A 24870-nucleotide genomic window follows, 5' to 3' on the forward strand; every position below is an offset into this window, starting at 1 on the left:
AGTCAGGGTCAGGAAATGCGCGGGAGCGGTGTGTGTGGGGATGTCGCTGGTTGGGAAGGGAACGGAGGTAGACCTGCTGCGTTTTCTAACTTACGGGGGGCGGGGCGTTGATGTTTGTTTGTTTGTTTGTTTGTTTTTTCCAGTCTGTAGTTTGCTGCTTGCCTGTCGCGGACGCTGGTGGGGAGATGGTAGAGGAGAAAGCGGGCTCAAGCCCCTCAAAGCCCTCAGGTGACTGGTGCCCCCAGCAGCAGGAACCGCCGGGGCACGTGAAGAAGAGCAAGCAGCAGGTCTCCGACGGATTCACTGTAAAAGCCATGATGAAAAACACTGTGGTATGTTTGCTGCTAGTACAGCGGGGATGTTAATTGATTTACTCTCCCGTGTCCAGGAAGTGTAGCGAGTTCGAGCTGAGCGTAAAGCATGTCAGGAAGGTGTGTGAGTTGCTAGAACTTTATCTGGAGTTTGCTGGTTGCTGAAATTACCTTCAGGCTTTACAGAAGTATTATCAGAAGGTAACTGTCTGTGCCTGTGGAAATTGTGATGCTTCACCTCCAAGCATATTGCTTTGGTGCCGCAATTTATTGTTTTGTATTGGCAATGCACATTCTATTAAACTATCAGCCTATAGAATTGTGTGCAAGGCTTACTACCTCACATTTAGCAAAATGCTGTCAAATGATGCTGTAGTGTTATTTGAAAGTGTTTTCATATACTGGCACAGTGTGGTGTGACTGTCACAGGATGGCAAAGATCTGGAAAACACATTTGTTTTTAAAATAAGCTTGAAAAATAATAAAAAGCCTCGACACATTCTAGGAGAATACTAAACTGGAAACAAACATTAGTTCTCCAACTCATAGTTCAAAGACAAAGAGGAATTAATCTGCAAGCTTCACTTTCAGTAACAGTCCCAATTTCTAATGAATTTAGAGGTATGTGAGTGAAAATGCTAGGATAAAGGACTTTCAAATTGCTTTATGTTGTTTTATTTGTCTACTTTTGTCAGATTTTAGGAATAAAAAAAGCTTCACCTATTACAGAATGCAAATGTTCAACATGTAAGTGGATGAGCAAATATGAGCACACACCTGTGCTTAAACTCCTGAATTGTATTTTTCTTTATTTGGGCACAGTTCAAGGTGTTAGCAAAGTCTTGTGTTCTCAAGTTTTTTTAAATTCTATATATTCTTCTGATAACAGTTATGAAAAACATTATTTCCCTTGTTTTGCTGAAACAGTCTTCCTGGAGCAGTCTCTCTGGACATGTTATCTGTAAAAGCATCCTCTTAAAAACCCAAACAAGTCCATGTTTAAACAAATAGAGTAGAAATTGTGTACATTAAAAACTTTCTCCTTATTAGTAAAACTAAAACATGTTTCACCTTAGTGGGAAAAATACAAGGCGAAAACAACCAAAAAAACTCTTTGTTTTAAAGATTGGTTGGTTGGTTTGTTTTTAATTCTAGAGGTGTATGGAATAGACTATAACAATTCAGTGAGTTTGGTTACTTTTTAAAAGACGTTTCCTCTTTTCTAGACAAAATTCAAGTCACACATATTTACACATATTTGTTTACACCTCGATATGTAAACGACGATTGATTTTGTCTAGAAGAATCAGCAATTTCAGTGGAGTTTGAGAAATATAAATTTAAAAAAGGAGCTTTGACTTGTGAACATAACTAGCTATGAGGTTAATCACAATTTAAGTTTTCCTTTAAATACTTACAGAGTTTTAACTTTTATGGTTGCAATTCTAACTTTCTAAACATTAACAGAATGTTAAATCATGTGATACTGTCATTAAGCGACAGCAAACAGGTAAATCTGCTGCCTTTGGAGCTACTCATTGAAACATAGAAATGATGTTTTTTTGGCATGGACCTCTGGAGATCACCTAACCCAACCTTCCATTTGAGGTGGCCCTGTCACTAGCACTAGATCAGGTCAGCCATGGGTTTTCCTAGCTAAGCTGTGAAACCCTCCAACATCAGAGATTCCCTGACCTATCTGGGCAAAGCGTTTCGTTGCTGCCCTGTCAGAGGTAGGGTTAATGGTGTGCTGACTCCTTCCTCAGGTTCTGCTGATGACTGGGTAGGAAGCAGTGAAACTGTTAGAGGTCCTGGAAGATTGATAGTGCCAGGGCTGTATTTTGCAAAAGCTCCAAGTCAGGACAGGCAGCCACTGGAATCATTTCCAGTGATGGTGCAAAAAATGAGGATAGAGTAAGGAAAAATCTCACTGCTACTCTGTCTGTGCAGAAGTGGGTGTCCCTTTTATCTTTCCCAACAACTGGTTAAATGGAGCTTCAGAATTAAGTACTCACTTGTCAGAGGTTGACATCATCGATGAAGTTCCCATGGAAGGCTTAGGAGTTGACTGGAGGGTTGAAAGCACAGCAGGCAAATATAGTTAAGACATGGTAATTCTTTTTGTTAACGGCATGACAAGGCACAGGGTTGTCGGCAACGTGCTCAGCATCTCCAGGTCAGACAAAAAGGTACAGATTAATAGCCTTTGGTGCAAGCATGCAGTGAGTCTTCAGCTCTTGGCATAGAGTCTAACAGATTACAATTATGCATATATGACTGTAAATATTGTAGTAAAGGTTCCAGAATTTTTTGATGTTGCTTGTGCAAAGAGTGTTACACTAAGCCATTTTTCATGGAAGTTGCTGGATAAAGTTTTCTTCCTAAGTCTGCTTTCATAGCCGGTAGTAAGTACAGAAATTAAGTTCATATATTAAAGACTTTTCTCAGCTCTGGCTAAATCTAAAATTTACTTAGTGAAATACGTTGCTTAATAAATAGTCACCAAAAAAATTGTTCCTGAACTGAAGAAAGTCTTTTGATTTATGTTATTCCAAAACTGTAAATTCATGTAGCTGTTCATATTACGAGTAAGATCCAGGAAAGGTCTTCTACACTAACAAGCTGGGTATTGTGACATTTACATTTTAATTGTTTTGTCCTCCAAGTGGAATCAAGAATGCCATGTTATGTGCTCATACTTCACATGTACTGCATGGGTAGAATTAGGAATATAATTAAAAATTAATATACAGACTAGCAAGTAGCATAGTGTCTGTATGTGATTGTGGACTGATTCCAAGAAATTAAACATCAAATTTAGCAGTGATTCAGTATTCTTTATTAGCAGTGCTGGATGCACGAGGGATCCTTCCACCTAGCATGCATACCGTGCTTATATTAGTTACAGGCTTATATTTTTAGTTTTTATACATATTCATAAGACTTCCAAGAGATGATTAACATATTAACAATTTTCCCAGAACTCATTATCATAGGCAACTCCCATTTCCCTATGTCCATTTTAGTCCTTTTGGGGGTCTTCGGAGACATCTGGTGGTCTTTTACTTCTTCCACTCTTCTTCATCACCATGTCCTTTTGCTGAACTTTTAGCTCTCATCTTCCTTTTCCTTGATTGACAGCAGTCTCAGGTCCTGTTCTCCTAACAAGGTCCTTGGTGATGATTTAAGAGTTCCTGCCTTGAAGTGCAGTCCCTGATAATGAGCGCAATGTCCTTGATTTAAGGGTCTTGTTATCACTTTTACGCCAGATGTGGTCATGCACTGGTACAAAGTTACACACTACTACATACCATTGTAACAGGCTTGTGTTTCTAAGATTAACTCTTTAGTTCCCTTATTATCAGACAGCAGGAAGATACATCTGTTCACTTCTGAGCCTCCTCAAATGGTTATTTTTCCTATTTTCTGCAATTGTACATAAGAGAATAAAGTGTTAGTGCTCCCCTTTTCTGTAATAAACTAGTGGTAAAAGCACTTTTTCAAGATGAGGATTCATTTTATTACTTAAAGGGAACTGTAGAAAGGGAATTCCAGTCTATCTCCCAACTTTTAGAAGATTTTTAACCAGTAAGTTACAAGATTACTGAGGTGAAAAAGATCACAGAGGGAAAAGTCTCCACATGTCCTTTCAAAGTGCTGTTACTGTGCTGCAGAGAGTTAGGATTCGCAGGGCTAGAAGTGGCAAGGTAGGAAACTCGCTAGACAATCTATTTTAGTGCATACCTCATTCATGCAGGTGTTCTGGAAGCTTTGGGGTTTGGAATTTTATGTCCATCATTGCTTGCTAGAATAGGTCTGAAGTTTTTGGAGTAGAATTGGAACTTAAGATATCCCCTCCCGAGTGCTGAGCCAATAAAGCTATGAAAGGATATTCTTTTTTTTTTCTGTTTTTCCTGAACTTTGAATTCCTTACTACAAAATGGCAGAGCTCCAGCAGGAAAGGAGGAGTTTATCTTTCCTCTACAGGTCCCTCTTTAGTACCACTGTTACCAGGTAAGTTGAAGTATACTGCAGCATGTGAATTTGAACTTCTCTGCCCAGAGTACTGGGTTTGGATTTTCTTCCTGGCTTAGTGTGTAAACTAGTGGATTTTATATAGAAAATATCACTATTGCATCCATCTGCGTTCCATGAAATCAGTCAGAAACTGCTGCTAGTGATGGGCCACATCCAGCCTGTGTGTGAGGGAGAAAGTAAGAATGTCTACTAGATGGCTTTAGAAAGGGAGTGATGCTAAGAATTGTTTTGTTCCTGGATTTCAAAAACCAAAGCAGAGCTATCCAACCTGCTATTCAAGTCTTAGCTATATGCAGAAGAATAGCTTCCTCTTCTAAAAGAAGTGTAGTTGCTTATAAGCAGAAAAAAAGGTTATTTAGATTGCAGTTCTGGATTTTCATCCCTCTGTTCCTCATTTAGGAGTCTACAGTCTGTGTGTATTGGAGTGAGTTCTCAATCTTTGTTGTTTAAACTCGTCTTTCAAGCCATTATCAGTAATGTGTGTTGTGAAGGACTTTCCTGCCCTTTACCCTTTGATAATAATAGCAAGGGTTTCATTTTAACCATAGAGATAATGTGATTTGTTTACATTCTGAAACTTGTGATTGGACATTCTGTTTATATTCATCCACATTATGTAACTAAAACTACTTTTGTTATTTATCTTGTAGCAGTAAACAGTTTCTGATCTGATTTTAAGGCTATAGGAAAGCATTGTTTACAAGAAAAAAGTTTTACCTCTCTATTATAATAGCTAATTTATTGGAAAAGGCAGTACTTTGGGGCAAGTACATGTCAAGGTAAAGGAATGTTTTGATAAATGTTTATTGGGCAGTAGTACGTCCATCGTGGAGGAACTGCTCCAGTTTAACAATAGCAATTTTGTACAATGTATGAGTGTACTTTACTGAACACTGTGAGTAGATTTAAACTGTCAGTGCTCTGGAAGGCAGTCCTATCTTCTTCCTGTTTCAGGCTGTTTATTACTGCAGCCCCTTATTGTGCCCACATTTGTACAATGTTCCTGATCAGGGAACTGATTCTGCTGAAAAATTCTCCAGCCTGTTCAAGCTAACAGCGTTGAATGGTATTAGGTCCTAACAGACCCAGTGGGCCCATAGCTATGAGAAGGCTGTCAGGAAGATAGAGCCAGTCAGTTCACTCTAGTGAATGATGGGAGGACAGAAGATGTGAGTTGAAATGAGGTGTTCAGGATGGTGAAAAGCTTTTTCACCATGACGGCAATCAAGCAGTACATCAGCTTTCCAAGAGTTGTGCCGTCTCCTTGGAGGTTTATAAGACCCAAATGGAAAAAGCCCTGAGCAACCTGGTCTGATCTCAGAGATAATCCTGTTTGGAGAAGGAGGGTGGACTGGAGACTTCCTGGCGTCCTTTCCAACCTGAGTTTTCCCATGATTCTACCTTTTCTTCCATAAGAGGGTAGTTTGTGGCCACTCCATGGCTCTGCTACTACTAAGGTCAGACAAATTAATGATGATGAAGTAACTCTCCAACTGGAGGAAGAAAAGGAAAAAGGCATTTGAGAGTTTTTGCTTTAATTTCTTTGCTGCTTTTCTGAAGATGTGATGTGAAGGGAGTAATGAATACTACAACTGAGAAGACACTTTATTTTCCTAATAAGTCGGTCTCCTTCTGATCCTCAGAAAAACTATATGACACCATATTATTCTGGTTATAATAGTGAACTACATCATAAATGTAAGGTTGACTTTCTAAATACAATTGAGTAAACCTGCATCGCTGCTTGGGTAGCAGCAACATATGCTTATCAGCTGAGATTGCTACTACAGCTAATTCTCCTTATACAGTCTGTTCCAGCAAGTATGCAGTGAGTACTGCTGCCAAGTAGGCAATGAACGCTGTGAGGAATTGAAGCAGCGGGCCGTGTCTGTAGCTGTCAACCTCTGGATGCTGTCCCTTGTCTCACAGTCTCCTCTTGTCACTGCTATATCTTAAATGACATTGGAAGCTCTAAGTGGGTGAAGGAGACAGGAGAGGTAGCATAGTGGCATTTGCGCTAGAGAAAGCAGTGGGACAACACTGGGGAAACAGGAGAGGAACTAAATGTCACTCGCCAAAGTGAGGACCTGTGTGATCACTAATCCAACATGATTTTTGCTATGGTTGTGGCCCCTAAACTTATGCACGGATGTGCTGAAGCCAGTTGTTGCCCGGAAAGAGGGCTGGTGTCCACACCAAGGAAATGGAAGTTTTCTTTCTTTTCCTATCTGATACTTCCAGTTAATATATATGCCTGGTCTATGTTTAACTGAAACGATCTGGTAAGGCTTTGAAGAGGCCAGGGAGGTTTTGTTTTCTTCATGAAGTTTTTTTAACCATTTTGAAATTACAATTACTGCAAAGCCAAAAAATATTAGCAACCAATACTGTCAGTACATTGACAAAATTTCTAGACAATGTGATAGAAAAAATACTGTGAAAGACTGAGTGGTTCCTCCCAGCCACAGTTGATTCCTTGGTATATCTGACATTCATATAAGCAGTTTGGCATAGCTTTTCATTTTGATAGAATACTTACATAATTTTTGCTCAAAAATTTACTGCTCTCTGATAACTTCCTTTCTTAGATAACACTTCACCTTATCTGATGTGTATTTTAAAGGTCCAGTGTGCAGCCACAAGTGCTGAAGGCTGGATTATGGAAGTCTTGTGTTAATAGTTACACTCTGACTCTGTGGATACATTACAAATATTATGCTTATTATAGTTGCAGATTTTGGTCTCTGATGGGTGTAAATAGAGGGGATGCATGTAAGTAAAGGAATTGCTCCTGGGAGCAATGTAATTTTAGAGTCAGACAGAACTTCATTTGGGCCTCTTCCTTGACAAAACAGGATTCTGATGCGATAATAAAACCTGCCTGAATTATAATAGGACAGTAAACATATAATTTAGCTTTTCATACATTTGTGATGGTATTTTTTAATGTATATTTAACAATTTGCGTGCTTGTGTTTGAAAGCAAGATTTTTCTTTTTAAAAATTTCTTCATCCATGTTTCTGTAAAGACTGATATCAAGATCTTGATAGCAAGAGTGAATACAGATTTGTTTTCAATTTGATAACAGAAGTTTGTGGATAGGATGTCGTGCCTTAATGGAAAGCTAATGTCATTAGTCTGCTTAGGATCCAGACTAGTTTTGTTTGTTTGTTTTGTGATGGGAGACTTTTTATCTCTTGTCTAGAGTAAACAATTGTATACTGCAGTAAGTACAAAAGTTCTGCACAATGTGTGACAAAGTTAAAACATGTTATAAAATCCACCATAGAAATGAGTGTGCAATGAAAACTCTTGAATGCCTTGAAGCAAGCATGGCATACCATTAAGTTCCTGTATAACAACCATTTGGAGGAAGAATAGGTCTTTAAACTTATGTTTTAGTGCCTATTTCATTAGTCATAAGCATATCACTGAGATTTTTTTGTGTGGTTGGTAGGCAATACATAGTATTCTGCACAAAAACTGATGTAAATCCAAATCAAAGGATACAGTATTTTCTTGCCTGTCTTGTATGCTTAAGACATCCATTGGTTTTGCCATTATCACATGAACATTTTTATTATAATGTTTGCCTCAGTGTACACCTCATTATAATATGAAAGAACGACCTACTTCTGTGTAACTTGCTTGAACTTATCCATGTGTTCTTGAAAATATCTGTAGGTGTTAAGTCTTCTAAAGTTTAGCAGATGTTTCATTCTTTCAGTAATTGTTCAGATAGGATTTCTTTTCTGTTATTTCCCTGTAAGATTTGTCTTAATGACAGCCGTATTACTAAGCCTGTGTTTTATGGAATTAAATATTCTTTCCTACATATTTTTTTTAAATTTAAGGGAGTGAGCGAGCAAGGTCCCATGCAAGGAGCATCCCTGCAAGGGAGTTAGAATGCAAGGACCTGTGCAAGGCTGGGATCATGCAAGGGCTTATGCAAGACCATGTGTGCAAGGCTGGTGCACGCTCCCATGCACACTCCTGCTCCAATGTGCACACCGCAGCCCCCTTTCTATAATAATATTTTAGAGGTGTTCTAAAAAATCCAAAAGCTTTGAATTAGTTTCCTTTCATTGTAAGTCTCGTTGCATAAAATTAGGGGAGGTACTTTATGATCCAAGTTTTCTGTTTCAAGACTAATCATTGTATACTTGTTTAGAGAAGACTGCTGGTCCACATTTAAATCTTTAGAAAAAATAAATTATTGCTGGCTTTCCTTACTGTCCTATTTCTAATGATTTAACGTGACATTTGTGTTTTGTATTGGATATCTTCTCAGCTAAAACTATTTAAGCAAAGGTGCGTGCATACTTGAGTGACATTGGCAGGCAGATTTTGAGAAACCTTTTGTTTTTTCACAGAAGTTGAAAACATACATTCTTACTTCCCAAAGCAGGTCTATTGATCTCTGTCTTTCCGCACTCTTACCTACTGCTCCATGCTCACTTTTTCTCTGACTTTCTTTACTTCTCCTCCAAATGTGTCGGGGTTTTGTATCAGTGGATTTCTCTTGCAGTGATGTTCAACAGGTGGGCTTTTTGGGAGGAGGGCAGTTCCACATGGCTAGAAACCTTTTAGAGAATGTACTTATAAAGCTTCTACCCAGACCTTATTAGAATACCCTAGATAATAATTTTTATGTAAAACATTCTCAAAGGAATTAGCTCATTATACTTTTAAATTATAGCTTTGTAAGCTATGACTGAAAAAATATTTTTCATAGGAAGTGTATGTGTATTAGCTGGGGTTGTTTTACATCTTTTATACAGTGTTTTACTAACTCATCTCATGCCCTTCTAATTTGTGTGCCCTTCATTTATTTTGTCAGGTTTTAGATTAATAATTTAAGGTCAGAGGAACAATTAATACAACTTGATTTGATCTCCTGCGTAATATAGTCCATCGAATTCAGAAAGGGATTTCTGCACGAAATGTGTAACTTCTCGTTGGGCTAGAAGATAGGTTTTTTAGAAAGTAATACAACCAGAAGGTAATGGTGGTATCAGGGAGTCCATTATATCTGTAAATTATGCCAATGCTTAACTTAACCAATGCAATACTGTTAGAAATTTACAGTCCAGACCTATATATAATTACCACAAAACAGTCAAATTTCACTGTGTAAATATTTTAGACAACCACTTACAGAGAGGATCTTTAAAAATCCACAAAGGTGAAGTTTTTTTATAAAAACCTTAATGGAACGTAAAAAAGACAAAATCTTCCCATTTTCACTTAACTGAGGGGTTTTTTCACATTTAAATGAACCTGCTAAGCAGAACTTGTATTTAGTTGTCTAAAACCAAAATATACATGCTTATCCTTTAAACTCCTAATTTTCTGAAGTACGATATAAAGAACTTGAGAATGATAGACCAAACTGAATTTTCTGAGTTATTCATGTCATCCTTAGCTACGGTGTTTGCAGTATTCCAGATTGAAAGTGAACATGTAGCTAAGAACATCAATATACAACTGGAAAATGTGAAAGCAAGGATGGTGAGAGTGTGTGTATATGTATGGCTGATGGCACTGTTTGTGGATTGATGCTCAGTGAAGAATCAGGAGGGCCTAAGTGACTTAGTTTTGGCCAGCTCTTCAGTCTCGCTTATGGCATTCAGAGCGCAGTAGTGTTCCTGAGAAACCCTCTCCTTTCTAGCACAGCCACAAGGGATATACATGTACCTGATCAAACTGCTCAGCAGTGTTTGGCCCTGAGTATCTTCTAATTGTCTTTTGTTCCCAGTACCACACCTTTCTTTCTCTCATTCCAGACATTTTTTAACAATATATATGGGTTTTTCACAAGGGCCATAGGTCTGCAGTTCATCTGTGTTTGCAGGAATGAAATAAAATCAGGAATCTGCTAGTTTCTGTTGCCACTGAAGAAGTGTGTTGTCTCAAGATCTCTCTTAAAGTTTTGTGTTAAACAAAACAAGAGGCAGAACCAATCCTCGTAGCGTCACACAAATAAAGGCTTGCAGGGCCAGAAACCACCCATCAGAATTGTCTTGAAGCTGACTGATAGGAATTGACCTATCCAGTTCAGGGTGACTGATTCATTTCTGCCAGTCTGCCAGGCAAGTCAGCAGCACATGCTGATCTTCAGTGTCAAACACTGCTGATAGGTTTAATGAAGTAAGCATGGATATCTTCCTCTTAGCTGTGCCAGAGAGGAAATCGTTCACAAGCAAGACTAATGCACTCTGAAAGCTGTTACCAAGTCTGAAAGCCTGACTGCCCAGATTTAGGTCACTGCCAGAGAATTCAAATTCTGTAGAAGAGTATGTTCATTTGTTTTTTTTAATTATTTTTATGATCGTTTTTCCCCAAAATGAAAAGCTGTCTCATGTAGTAGCTGGACAGAACATTCACACTAAAAGGAGTTTTTCAGCCTGGGCATTGACACTTCATTTTTCATGTTGGTTTAAAAAATGTGATCTAGATTCAGATTATGTTCAGATTACATTAGGCTTCTGAGGGCTTTGTCCAGCTGGGCTTTGATTGTCTTCAAGGATAGAGAGTCTACATCATCTTTGGAAAACCTGTTCCTATGACTGCCTTCATTGTGAAAGAGGTTCTTCTACTGTCTAGTCAGAATTTCCTTTACCGCAATTTGTGACCATTGCCTCTTCTGTTCTTGTTGTGCATCTCTGGGAAGAGCCTGACTCATCTTTACTGTGCCTTCATGCTGGGTCACTAAAGACAGCAATGAGATTCCTTTTAAGCTTCCTCTGCTTAAGGCTGAACAAACTGTTTCTCTCAGCCTCTCCTCATCTATCATATACTCCAGCCTTCTCTTCATATTGGTGGCCTTCCACCAGGCTTGCTCCAGTATATCAATGTCTGTCTTGTGAGTCTGAAATGTGACCTTGTGCTCTAAATACAGTCTCACAAACATCAAATAAAGGGAGAAGCTGAATTTCCTCAGCCCTCTTGATGTAGCCCAGAATGCAGTTGCCTCATCTCTGCCAGAAGGGTACACAACTGTTCAACTTGTTGTTCACAGGGATCCCCAAGATCTTTCCTGCTAAGCTGCTGTCTAGCCAGTCAGTGCCTGACCTGAACTGTACCAGTGCAGAACTTTGCATTTACTATTGCTGAACTTTGTGATGTTCCTGTCAATCCATTTTGCCAGTCTGTCAAGATATTTCTGAATGCCCCCCTCCAATTTTGATGTCATTCACAAAGTCTCTCAGGGTACATTCTGTCCCGTAGTCCAGCTTCTTCATGAGATGTTAAATAGCTCAGTATTGAGCCCTGACGAATGCTGCATGTAACCGCCTACCAGTTGGTCGACTGACTGTTGTCCTTTGGGCCCAGCAGCCCACCATTTTCCACCCTCCTTGTGGTCAGTTCCTCATGGAACTCACTTGAAGTGAATGGGATGTAAACTGCCAAATGGCATTAGATACCACACTACACATTTATGAATGTTTCTATCTCATTAAGATAATGGGTCCATACATGAACTCATTTCTATATCAACTCCCTGCTCCTTGAGAATAAGAATCAACTGACACACTTCTTTTATACTCTATAATTTTAAAATCTCATTCTCCACCATTTCCTGAAGAGATGAATTGCATGTCTTATCCCAGGGTGATGAATATAAAGACTATAAATCTGATTTATCTATGTCACTATTATTGCTCCATGGTCAGTGTATCTTACATCTATTATGCCTCCTGAAAGTGTGCAGGCCTTTCTATATTTACTACATAAAATTTCAATGAAAAAAAAATGATGTAATTACATTTCCATGATGCGAGAAAGACCAGGATTGTAATTAGTGTTAACAGGGCCACATTAATTTTACTGTACATTTCTAGATTATGTATATTTCTGGTTATGTAATACAAGTAAAATTTCAGCATATGAACAGCACTAATAAATATTACACTGCAGTGTTTGAAATGCTTTCTGAGTTTTGTACCATTTGAATCTAGCTATTTTTCACTTAGAACTCCAGGATCTAGGCTGGAAGAAGTTTGTTAATGACTGGCTTTTCTACGTGGAGAAAGACAGATGGCTAGCTGCTACTCAGCTATATTATTGTAATTATATTTGATGGTAATTAGAATAAACGTGGGCTGAATATACAGTTGTATTGGTAGGTTAGAACAAAGCCCGATGAATAAATTAACCAACATCATTGGAAGTTTCAGTTTTTAGACATCAGGTAAACCAGACCTACTTTATTAAACTCCACGGAAGGAAGATAACACTAGGAAGTGGCTCTGGTATCTCCCTCATTCTTCTTAATGAAAGTAAGCTTACTATTTTATACCTGTAACCCTTCAAGCTTCATGTACTATTGTATATCTTGGCTTCTGTTGATTTAATTCTTTCGGAAGTTCGCCTTTTGCTTTTTGTCATCTTTCTGGACATGATTTCATTAGTATTTTATAAAATCTGTCAGGTATAGGAATGTAAGTAGAGAAAACATGTTGAAAAGGTTGGTAACCAGTATTTATTCTGTAACTAGCTTAAGTGAAGACTTATTTACTCTTTCTCTAATTTTTTCTATCATTGCAGTCTGACTTTTTGTTACAGTATTGTGATGGTCTGACTTGATGAGATCTAAAGGGCAGCAGTCTTCTGTATAGCACTTCGGCACTGTATAATCATATTAGCCATCTTTCATTACTATGTCAGCAGTTATACTAAGATGGTAGCAGTGTATAAGGGTCAAAACTAACTTCTCTATCTTCTGTAGCTTAGTTTGCAGTCAGTCTGCAATGTCAGTAGATATTTGGCTTGCTTTTGACCAAAAGGACTGCAGTTATAGGTGAGCAGGGGTATAATTGAGCAACAAATTACAGTGAATGTGAATTAAACAAAGCATCCCTAGAGCAACATGGCAGAAGTCAAGTGTTACTAATTCTCCAAGTTATTACCTCATAATATCTAGCATCCTGAAGATGTTCTTCTGTTACTAAATTCTTGCAGAGTGAGTATGTTCTGTGAAATACTGAATAACATTTTTCACAGTGTGTGATTCATGTTGAGTACTTATCTCTGGTAATCAGGTCCCATTGCATGAAGGAAATGTGTATGTGCTTGAATCAGGCAGAATTTAGAGGAAAATTATATTTTAATTTCATTTGAAATAATATTTAGAAGAAAAATGGAATAATCAAGCAACTTTTCTGCATGTGTTTAATGGATCACATCTTATAGACTTCTGGAGTTGCACGGTTGTCAGAAAGCTATTCAGTAGAGGGGAAGGCCAATGATGAATCATTTTCAGTTTTACCATCTCTCCAAAACACTCTATGTTTTATTTAAAAAGTACTGTTATCCTCAAATTTCTAATGTAATTTGAAAATTATTTCCAAATCAGTAAAATAATAATGATTAAAAACTATCATTTGTAGTTTCTGTTATAAAATATTGTTGCATTTAACCAGATGTATACCTAGTGATCATTGCACTGTATTATAGGTTAATTTATAAGCAAATATTTAAGGGAAATCAGAAGTTTTCAAGTGTTGTAGATTGACTGAACTGAAGTATTTTACTTGTCCTTGAAATTCGTTGTACTTTACCAACATATTTATCCAGGCAACTGAAAAGAATCCCATTTGGGGTAAAAATGGAAGTTACTTTTTCTACCTTGTTCAGTTTTTAGCTTGTCTGTTAATAATAACTCCATACTGTCAATTGTAATGATGGCTTGTGTGGTAACTCAGAACTAAATAGAATCGCCAACCTAAGTCAGCAAACAGTAATCTTATGTACACAACTTTCTCTCACTGTTTTGGATAAGATAAAATGTAACTAAGGGTGAAAAAGCTTAATATTCTATTACAAAATGTTAGGATGTCAGAGCTTCTGTCTGTATTTTCTCCAAATACTGCTAAGGGATGAGGTCTTTTTTGCAAATCATAAAAAATGGTATTGTGTTCTGAGAATTTTTTTTGAAAAATCAGGATGTTAAATAAAAATGTATCCTCTTCATCAAAATATACATTTTAATTATACTCAATGTAGCCTATGAATAAATAATATATTTACTATAATGCTCTAATAGTAACGTTTGCTTGATCACTTACTATGCATTTACAGGATTTAAGTCATGGGTACAGACTTCGTATTTGTAAGGCTTTTGCACGAGTATTTTATGAAAAAAAGAGAGTAAGAAGGTACATGGAACCAGATATTTTCCTGTGCTTCATTAATTGATTATTTTTTTTTCAAAAGAGACTGGGTAAAGAAAACCACATTATATCAATTACACAGTTACACTTTTGTGCTTACACAAACCTATCTACATCTCTCAGAATGATTTTGTACTTTAAGATCACTTTTTGTATTGAGCTACATATATGTAGGCTGCTGAGGCCATGCACATTTTCCTTTTCCTTGTAGAAGCCAGATAGCTGTACACAAGGGTAGGTCTCTATTTGAACCCAGATCATTGAAGATCTTGGTATAAATTAAAAATTGTTTGGGATATTTAGGATTTGTCTGTAATTCTGGCCTATATCTGATTTCAGCATGAGCGGGAACATAAAACTTTATGCTGCTGTGGCGTGAAGTTCAGTTCAGGGAAGGTGCTGAGGTTAGTACTGGGGAATCCAGATGAACAGTTTTGTGCCAGAAACTGCAGACCTGCTGACAGTTCCACAACCTGTGTCAGCTTGGGAAAGCTGGTGCAGAGTGTGCTTACGTGTGCCATGATAATCCTTCTGCTCACAGTGGAGCACCTTCACAGCACGGGTCTATCAGATTTTTAATGTGTCTAGTTATGTTTCACATGATGTATATTAATATATAAATTATGTTACTGTATTGTAAATACTTGTAGTTACACAGATACTTGATACAGATACCTGTACAAATATAAATAACTTTGTGTTCTTGTATTTGCCCAGAGAGATAGCTATATTCATAGTTAAGTTACTTTGCTACGTTTCTCAGATTCTGTTTTCATACCATTTGGATACGTGAGAATTTAAAAACCAAACTAAGGTATTTTCAGATACATGGATGAGGAAATGTGTATGCAATCTTAAAGCCAATTTATCACTATTTGTTACTGTGCTCACGTAACTAATTAGGTTATCTAGACATGCAGAGATCATTATTATGTATTTTTAAAGAGCTTAACCTTTTAGCATAGAATTAGTATGAGAAAATTTAGCCCAAAGATTGCTTTTCCTAGCTACAAATTTTTGAAAGTAAGAGTTCATAATGGCAGTATTTCTTGTGCTCCCTCTTCTTACAGCCTTTGTAGCATAGCTAATAGGGGCATTGCTGGCAACCCTAATACTTAGATGACGTAACCTTTTCCATTTTAATAGATTCTTACATTCGTTTCTTTTAGAAGCTGGCACGTTTACGATATTTGCAGCAGATCTTTAATTTGGTGTAAATAAACCGTCAGGCTATGGTGTGTTTCTTGTAACACAAAATTCTCTTCAGCTTTTGCTGATATATACACACTTGAATGTTGAGCTTTCCTTTCTTACTTGCAGAAGAACTGTGGCCAACTACCAGAATAATACTGCATCAAAATTTGGAGGCAGACAGGCCTCTCTGCCAAATTGAAGGCTTGAGAGCTCTCTGAGCTGCAGTATATTGGAAGGGGTGGGACAGGAGCCGAAACAAGCTAAGCTGTCCCATCTTCCAAACTCGGCTGTATCCTGCCCCTGACAAAACTGTCTGCAGAAGAAATAAATCAGTTCCCACTCCTGGTAAATGTTTCTCCAATTCCAGGGCATTTTGTTCCTGCAGATAGTTTCCCTTCTTTTTTCCTCCTTCTCTGCCTCTGACGCAAGTACCGTATGGTCATGAAAGTATCTTAATATTTCAACCAAAACAACGAGAGGTGGAGGAGAAAAAGAGAGTGGAATTAGTTGTTTCATTTGCCAAAGGTGGAACTGTTTCCTTCTTTGCTTTTTCCTTTAAAAGACCACATAGGAAGGATTACATAGGAACAAATATTGCATTAGTTGTAAAGCGCATCACAATTAGGAAATGCCAGTTTCCAGATTGCCCATGATACGTTAATTGCTGCTTCTTTGTGCATTTGTACTATGCTATGATTTTTAATAATGTTATAGTATACTAATTTTTATTATGCAGTCCTCAGGATAAACTCAGAAGGGTCAGATGTGAGATTGCATGTACAATATTAAATTTGCTCGTTTTAGATTACTACTTTATTTTGCAACATTATAATCTTTTGCTCAATCATTATGTAGACAAATATGACAAAATCTAATAAGCAAGTATCTGGGAAATTAATATTTTAGAAATTACTGTATGTCAGATGGGTTTTATTTCCATTATTTGGGGAAGTCATTATTCCAGAATGCTAAAATTTATTTGATCATAAAATACTGATGATAATCAATAATGATTAATAAAGTGTATCTCTATTTACCATTGTGTCCATGCATGCAATGAAGACAAGAATTTCTAGTTGTAAACTTCTAAACTGCTAAGTGTTATGAACAAAACAAATTTTAGAAAATGTAGTAGAGTTCCTTTTAGATAAAAGTTATGTAACTGAGACTCATTATGGTGATGACTACCCTTATATTTGCATCCTTTGCTGTATGCAGATTAGATTTTTATTTATCAGATTATAATAGTTATGAATTTTGCACATTCATTCCATTGAAGCTTGCAGACTTCTTCATAAAGATTTTTTAAATTTTGTCCGATTATCTTTGTGATTCATGCGATTTACACTGTACGTTCTCCTGGCTAATGTTGAACAATCTTGTGAACAGATCTTGTTCCTTTTTTGTTCAGCAGTTCTAAAGATGCAGTTTCAGAAGTAAAAGAAAAGCTTCTGTGAGTTACCTGTCCTTCCTTATGACTCAAGCCCTTTGGACAGTTTTTAATATTGTAGCATTTTCCTTCTGCCCGTTCAACTTCCATCTTATTCGTTGTCTGTCTGCAAAAGAGGTTACCTTCAGGAAGTATTTAAAGAACATGACACTCTTCCTTGCGTATGCTCTCTAAAATATGCTCCCAAATGATTTTTGTTGTTGATACACACTTCTTTCCACAAAACCATTTTCTGTGGTTTTAAACCTGGTTTCCAAATGGGGAGAGAGAAAGCTAAAGAAACTGTGAACAAGGCAATGTCTTAAAATGTGTTAAAGGAGCTGACATTATTGTGATGTTGGGTACTATGGAGGACAGTACAAAACAGTAGGAAAGTCTCTCTATTCTTAGGACAATTTGTTTTTCTATATTGCCGCTGTAAAAGTGTTTAAACTTACCCTTAAAGGACGGTTTAACATTTCAAACGGCTAACTAAAGAGGAAGACTGGGGTACTGATGCTTCTTCTGGAGCCCGAGGGTTAAAATACAGAGTCATACGATTTCTCATCAAGTTTGTTAAGGCCAAAGTACATTTAATTGTTTTAAAATACATTTGTTTTCTGAAGATATACACATAAATAATTCATACAGGATGCTGTGGGGATATTTACTGCTTTTTTAGCTATCAAGAGGCAATAAGTAATTATTGTTACAATCAACAGTTTTTCTTTCTTTTGTTGCTTCTCTGTAAATGGAAAACTGTTCGATGTATATATTACTGCTTGAGTTGTTGAAAAGCAGTGGTTGAAGTCTTCACTTACAAAATTAAATTATGTATTTTTGTAAATGTTGATTTTTTAAAACCTGATATGCTGTTTATATGCTAAGAATGTATGGGATATTAAAAATAGTTATGAAAAATTCTTACATAAACTTTTGATTGACTGAATTGCTAACTAAATGATGAAATAAACTTTCTCTGAAAATATTCTAAATAGAGGCTACTGAAATGGAGCATAAGCAATAGCATTTCTTCTTAGAACAGATATCTTTTTGAAAAACTGAACCTTGACTAATCTTTCATTAGTTATATGTTTATCCTCCAAATGGAAATGATTTCAGTGTTGGATCAACTTATTTTGAGAATTCTAACTTCAACTTTTATTTTTTCCCCTCATCAAGCACATTGGAATGTTTTATTAGAAAAAAAACTGTTGATGTCTTGAGCTTGTAGTTCAGCTTATAAGTTTTTATATACGTGTATATATATGCGGGTTTAGGGAGGATTATTCATATGATAGTAAGAAAAAATCTCACAAGAACCCCAATATTAGATTGATTTCCACTGTTTAGAATTGACCAGAGTTGGAAGGTTTCAAAAACAGCTATCATGTGAAAAAAGCAATAAATTGGTTCATATGCACCCGGAAATAAGGTGAGGTTTTAATCTGTCAATTAATGACAAAGCAATGTCATCTCAATTTCTGCCCTCAATTCTAAATTCTATATTATATTTCTGCACCTATACCTATTTTTTGAGTAATTTCTTTAAGATATTACCACATGAATTGCTATCATAAAGGAATATCTCAGCTGCATATATATTTATATTTCTGTACTTTTCAAGTTCTAGTTGATGATTCCATAGTAAGACTAACAATTAAGTATCTATTTCCCTGGAGAAGGAAAGCATGCACAGCTCTTTCTTTGAACATGTGCTATTGCCTTAATTTATAAAGGTTACAAAAGTTAACAACATATGCAATAACAACTATGTGTACTCAAGGACTGAGACATATGACTGGCTCTGATTTTGAATCACTGGCTTGTTTATACTACTGCTTTGTTAAATAAGAATAATAATTGTTAAAAAAAACTGAAATGTTTTTCTGCCACTGTCTCTAAACCATTTAGAATAAATCTGCTTGCAAACATCATTAAATGAATACTTTTCACATTTATGAACAGTTGGTATTTTGAGGGTGCTAAGCAATTGACTGTCCGAATAGCTTTTTTCCTTTGATGTAACATTGTTAGGTGGTCAGTCAGAAAAAAAAGGATTATTCCATTCATTGTGAATTCTGCTACTTCTAGTATGTCGATGTAGTAATCTTTAATAAGCTATTCACTTAGCTATCTATGAGAAAGAATGAACTTCAGTTACTCTGTAACTCTAATTTCAACTTGCTGTTTTATAGCATTTTTTCAAATAGTAGTCATCCAGACAAATCTATTCTTGAAAGCTTCTTGAAGGCTAATTACATATCCTATACTGAGATGCATGTTACGTCAATGAAAAAATCGTAAATCAGGACATAATTACCAAGTTTAGTAGAGCTAGAAAAGCAAGAAAAGGAAAATTGAGAAGGATTTTTTTCCTACCACAGTTAGCATTCTACTTAAAAGTTCTATGATTAACATAACTAGAATAACCCTGGTAGAGATTTATGCAAACCTATAAAAGATTAATGCTGATTCCTATAGATTTTTGTATTTGGGAAACTGCCATAAAATACACAGTTCACTAAAGCATTTCTTGTTAATTTGGTGTGGCATAACATGACTTAGTCTCAAATGTAAAATGTCATTGTAATCATCTGTTACTGGGATTTATTTTTCCTCATCCAGTCACAAGAGAAATATAACTGAGTGGCACTTTGCCAACAATAGTCCTTGTCTTGAGTCTGTTTTACCCTGTGATGATGATTGTATAACATTTCTCTTTCAAAAACCCTGTGGTTTTGCATTGCGTCTTGAACCAGGTACCAGCTGTTTAGGCATTGCAATCATCAAGAGACTTTGCAAATCCCAATAATGGGTGTAGAATGCGATCCTAAATTTTAGGCTCTTGATCCCCAAGGAGGAATCTGGAATCCGCAGCTTAGTCACTAAGCTCCCTGTATAGCATCTTGAGGATAAGTGCCATAAAAAGATAGTCCACTAAACTTCTGTTCTGGAGAGGTGCCTCTTGTCTCTATTCAATAGGAAATGTGAAACATATGGTGTCATACAGTATCACATCAACTTAGATTCATCATCTCTGGCTCAGAGGTGCAGGGAGGTACCCTTATTCACTTGAATTCAAAAGATTGAAGAGTTTTTCAGAGACGAAACAGCTACCAGTATTCTTTGAACAAATGAAGTCAGGACTTGCTCCTGTGCCACTGCTACAGTTGCTATTCTCTGTATAATAAACTAGTGTTTAGAGATTCTGGCTAACAAGTGGAAGGTCTAGATTTGATTCTCTTAGGCTGAAGAGATTCAGGTCCACTTCTTAGCAGAGCATCCATATGTACATGCATATCATTAACCTTTCCTATTGCTTTTTGATATTCATGTCAAACAGGAAAGTGACCAGAATGAAAAGATTTCTGCTTTTATATTTGGGAGGAGCTGTTTTAGCGTGCTAAATTGGCAGAAAAGTAACCCCCCTTTTCCCTAAAAATGCATATAGTTTTCTGATTACTTAGTGCATGGAAACAGCTTAGTGTAGCCAGGTCTAAGGCAAGAGACGAAAAGGAAACATTGCACCAAGGATAAGGCTGTTGCAGCACTGCAGCTTTGTACATACTAAAAGACATTTTAGTTAGAAGAGTAGATATATTTACTTCTGTCTTTGCACTATTCCCTATCCTTTTATAACAGTGTTGGTATCTAAATTTTCAGAAATAACTGACATCTTTTTAAAGGTTAAGTAAAATACCATTATAAATTACTGCGATTACACTTTAAGAAAAGCAGGTGAAAATACTGGACATAATTAAAGAATGATTCTGGAAACATGAATTATCTTAAAAACGGTAATAGAAAAAGTGACTGCAGAAGTAAATTGCTGCAGTATAAATGTTTGATTCCCAGCACCTGCTGGAAAGTAAGTTTCTTTTATCTCATTTCAAAGAAGTGTTAGCATTCATTTACCATTCAGTGAAATGCAAACTTAAAAGAGCTGGTAGAACAAGAAGGCCAAATTGATATAACAGGTTTAGTATAGTATTTTCAGTGCCAAAGAACAATACTTGATCATGCTCATTTTGTTAGATACTTAACAGTGCAAGACAAAATGTCAAAATGTAATTTAAGTACAGTATCCATATTTCTTTATTTTAACTTGAAAATATACTGATAAAGTTTTCACAGCACAATTATTTGTGTATACTTATATTATCAGTTATTGAAATAAAGTACGATAGCATTTCTATTGATTGCGAACAGCAATGTAATTGAGAATATATGGCCTTCTAGAGCTTTGTTGGAAAATCATGTCAGAAGAGTTAGCAGTGGCTTCTGCACTGCATTTGCACGTCATTTTTTTTTATGAATTTCGAGTACATATTTGAAACTATTTTTAAAAAGTTATTACAGTAGAAACATGCAGATGTGATGCTAAAAGAATCATTATTCTTTTTTAAAACAATGTGATATACATTTAGACGAGCACTTCATCGTCTGTGCTTTTTGGTCAGGTTTCTGTGTTCTAAATTTTGAATTCTAGTATATTTAAGTTTCATTCCTATAAATACAAATTTGGTAAGTACAGCACTACAAAATAGTCATACAGTCATAACTAAGAGCTCGTTTCCAGTGTACACCTTGGAATTAGTCAACGGATACAGTAAGCTCTCAAAAGTTGATTTTAGATGCTTGCATCTGTTCCTTTTAGAAATTTACAAAGAAAGCATTCATGGAAAATTTCTGTAACAATGCAAAATAACATACTCCATATAAGGTAGATTTTCAGTATTACCACAGCTGTATAAGCCAAACAAGGAAGTCTGCAAAATAGAATAGAAAGCAGATTCTGTAATAGTTGGCTCTTAATTTTCTGAGTATTTCTTTCCCTTTCATCCATGTTGTATTGCAGAGCAGTGCTGATCCTTCAGGGATATGATCAATCACATTATATTTAATAATACCTACAAAAAAGTCTTTATATAATGTGAGTATATTTAAAAAACATTATCATTTTGTTTAAAAAGCGTTAGCATTATGCTTGGAGTAATCAGCATAGCAAATAAATTAATTAATATGTACAGTGAGGTACGGTGGCAGATCAGCACTTGTTGAACAAAGATGGGAGTTCAGGGTGTTCCAGTACTTTGTCGCAACAGATGTTGCCATTAACAGTTTATCGTCTGAGCTCTGATTTTCATTATTTTACTGAAACTTCATATCCAAAATAGAAGGAAAGTCTTAAACTTCATGTTTATGCTAAGATGCTGTCTTAATGCACTCCTCATTTAAAAATTGGGTGAAATCAAAGAAGTCATTCACTAAAAGCAAGCGTCATTAAATTTTTTGTGTTGCAGCTATCAGGAACACTGAGAGATAACCCATTTCTCCTGAATTTTGCTGTTTGTCCTACAGGCAGTAGAAGAATCAAATGTATTTTAATTTACATTATCTACCCAAATCTTAAATGCCCTTGACTAATAAAAATATATGTGACAGCAAAGGATAGCTCACTTTTAATCTGTTACAAAGATCATAAAAGCAGTGAATGTTACGACTCTAAGATGTTTGCTGAAGGATCAAGAAATCTGCACTTTTCTTAAGATTGACCTATCACCTTGAAAAGCAGTCATGAAGGAGATCTGCAAATGCAAGACCACTGTCAGGTCAACCTGTCGTGGTGCTGACAGGTCTCTGATATAAAACCCAATTTACTGTTTAAGAAGCACATCCATTATCCTTCTGATTTTAAAATAGAACATACATCAGCAAAATGATAAAAGGAAGTGCTTAAGAATTATGAAAGTCAAGGACTATTCCATATCAGAAAGTCACAACCTTTTTTGCATATTACTGATTAAAATTACAGTGAATGTTAATAATAATCTGTGTCTTTTTTTTCTTGCAGAAAGTTAAGAGTTTGCATCAGTTGAACTTTAATCATTGTAATTCTACTTGTATTATATTGTTATTTGGATTAGTTAGACGTTATATTACATTACTCTTTATAGGAGTTGAAGAAGTTTTTGGAAGTGTGGGCAATTTTAGGCAAACTTATGTGTCAGTTTTTAGGAAAAAAATCTGTCTTTTTGATCCTAATGAAAAAACCCACCACCACCAAGCCATGTTTTTCCTATCATTAGGTTTAAGCTTCATCACCATTTGTAAATTGGAATAGAGTAAAATTCTTCAGTTTCCTGTGTAAAGGGGATCTGTAGACTCTTCTACTTAATACAGTTTCAGTTCTTGAAAATGGAAAGTTTAAGGCATTACTGAGTGGGCAGTAAAAAGGAAAAGCATATTAAAATTTTTTACTTGATGACCTTAATGGATTTAAATGTTCAAGTTGGATATCCTAAAACAGTAGGAACAAAACACTGATTATGTTACTGAAATGTCCACCAAGGCTGATGGAGAAATAAGATTATGGATTTCTAGTATCAAAGCAGCTTTCACTCTTTAGAGCAGTTTCCAGTGTCATCTTACTTATGAAGTAGTTTCAAAATGGCTGTTTTAACTTGTGCCTGTATTTGATCATACCTTTTCTCCTGTCTTGTCTTTGCTTTTATTGCTAGCTAAAGAGTTGGAGGCTTACTACATAATTCTGCTGAATTACTGGGCCAAGATTGCCTAAGTATAATTTTTTAACCTTAAAAATTCCTTGGGAATAAATACACTATTGGTTTCATATTTTTCATGTGCTTTTGATTTTTTCAAGAGTCTGTTCAGTCTGCTTGTAAAGGATTTGTATTTCTTTAAACTAGTAGGCCTGTAAATTCCAAAGGGCTCTAAAATCTTGTCTGCATTTTGTTTTAGTTTTACTTCTACTGGTAAGCATTTTAAAATCATTAATCTGTGCTCTGATCAGTGTAGCTACATTGCTTTTGTCTTGAGACTCCAGATAAGAGTGGCAGTAATCAAGTTTTCAAAGTTGAAATACATTTAATTAATATTTCATAAGTCTCAGGCGATTTTTATATGGAGTAATTTATAAAGGCACAAAATAATTGTAATTTCAGCCAACTGGCTCAAAATCTGTTTTGTTCACTTGGTATGTGTTTGCTGTTATAGTCTGTGTTTTCACTCAGCATTCCCTTGTCTCTTGAAGACAGTGAGATATTATCTGATTTATTTTATTTTATTATATTTTATGTATCAGCGAAGTTAAGAATGTTTGTAATTTAAATGAACTAAGAAAAACACTTTTAGCCATGTAGTCTATATACTGTCTAGCAAGGTGGTTCTTTACAATATATATAGCTGCATCAGCCTTCATAAAGGTATTGCAAGGAATTGTCATATAGGCTTTACAATATGCGTATCTTCAGGTTGATTGTTCTCATTGAAAGATAACTGCTTTCTTGGAACATAAGTAAAGCTGCTCTAAACAGTAAAAGGTGCCTTGTACCTGCACCTGAATTTAGCTAACAAACAGAAAACAGACCTATGTAGTTAGCCATTTTTTGAAGTAATTACTCTGGTGATGAAAGAAGGTCATCTACCGCAGATAGCCTTTAACCTGAGTTTTGCTAAGAGGTACCAGGGAGGCATTCTTTTTAAGAAGGTTTTTTTTAGGTTGGTTGGTGTTTGTTTGTTTCGGGGTTTTTGTGGAGATTAGATGTAGTAGAGCTTTTCTGGACTTACTGTTAAAAATTTCAACTCTAGTCATAAAAGTTGAATTTCATGCATTTTTAATTTCATGGAAAGTTTGAAGAGTTTGTGTTATTCTTCCATTGATTGTTTGAGGGAAAAAATCTTACAGTGAATACTATA

The 24870-nt window shown here is 36.0% G+C and overlaps 1 protein-coding gene across 1 annotated transcript in view; it reads left to right on the forward strand.

The window, feature by feature from the left end:
* Window positions 1–185: 185 nt before the first annotated feature.
* LOC104164307 (parkin coregulated gene protein-like) overlaps window positions 186–24870 on the forward strand; it is a gene marked incomplete at its 3' end in the record, with an annotated part of 42256 nt that continues 17571 nt past the window's right edge. Inside the window, exon 1 of the mRNA XM_009703595.1 lies at window positions 186–332. Within this exon, the coding sequence (XP_009701897.1) occupies window positions 186–332 (147 nt within the window). The remainder of the gene's footprint in view (window positions 333–24870) is intronic.

The sequence above is a fragment of the Cariama cristata genome, unplaced genomic scaffold, assembly GCF_000690535.1.
Source record: "Cariama cristata isolate BGI_N322 unplaced genomic scaffold, ASM69053v1 scaffold27397, whole genome shotgun sequence".
Taxonomy (NCBI): domain Eukaryota; kingdom Metazoa; phylum Chordata; class Aves; order Cariamiformes; family Cariamidae; genus Cariama; species Cariama cristata.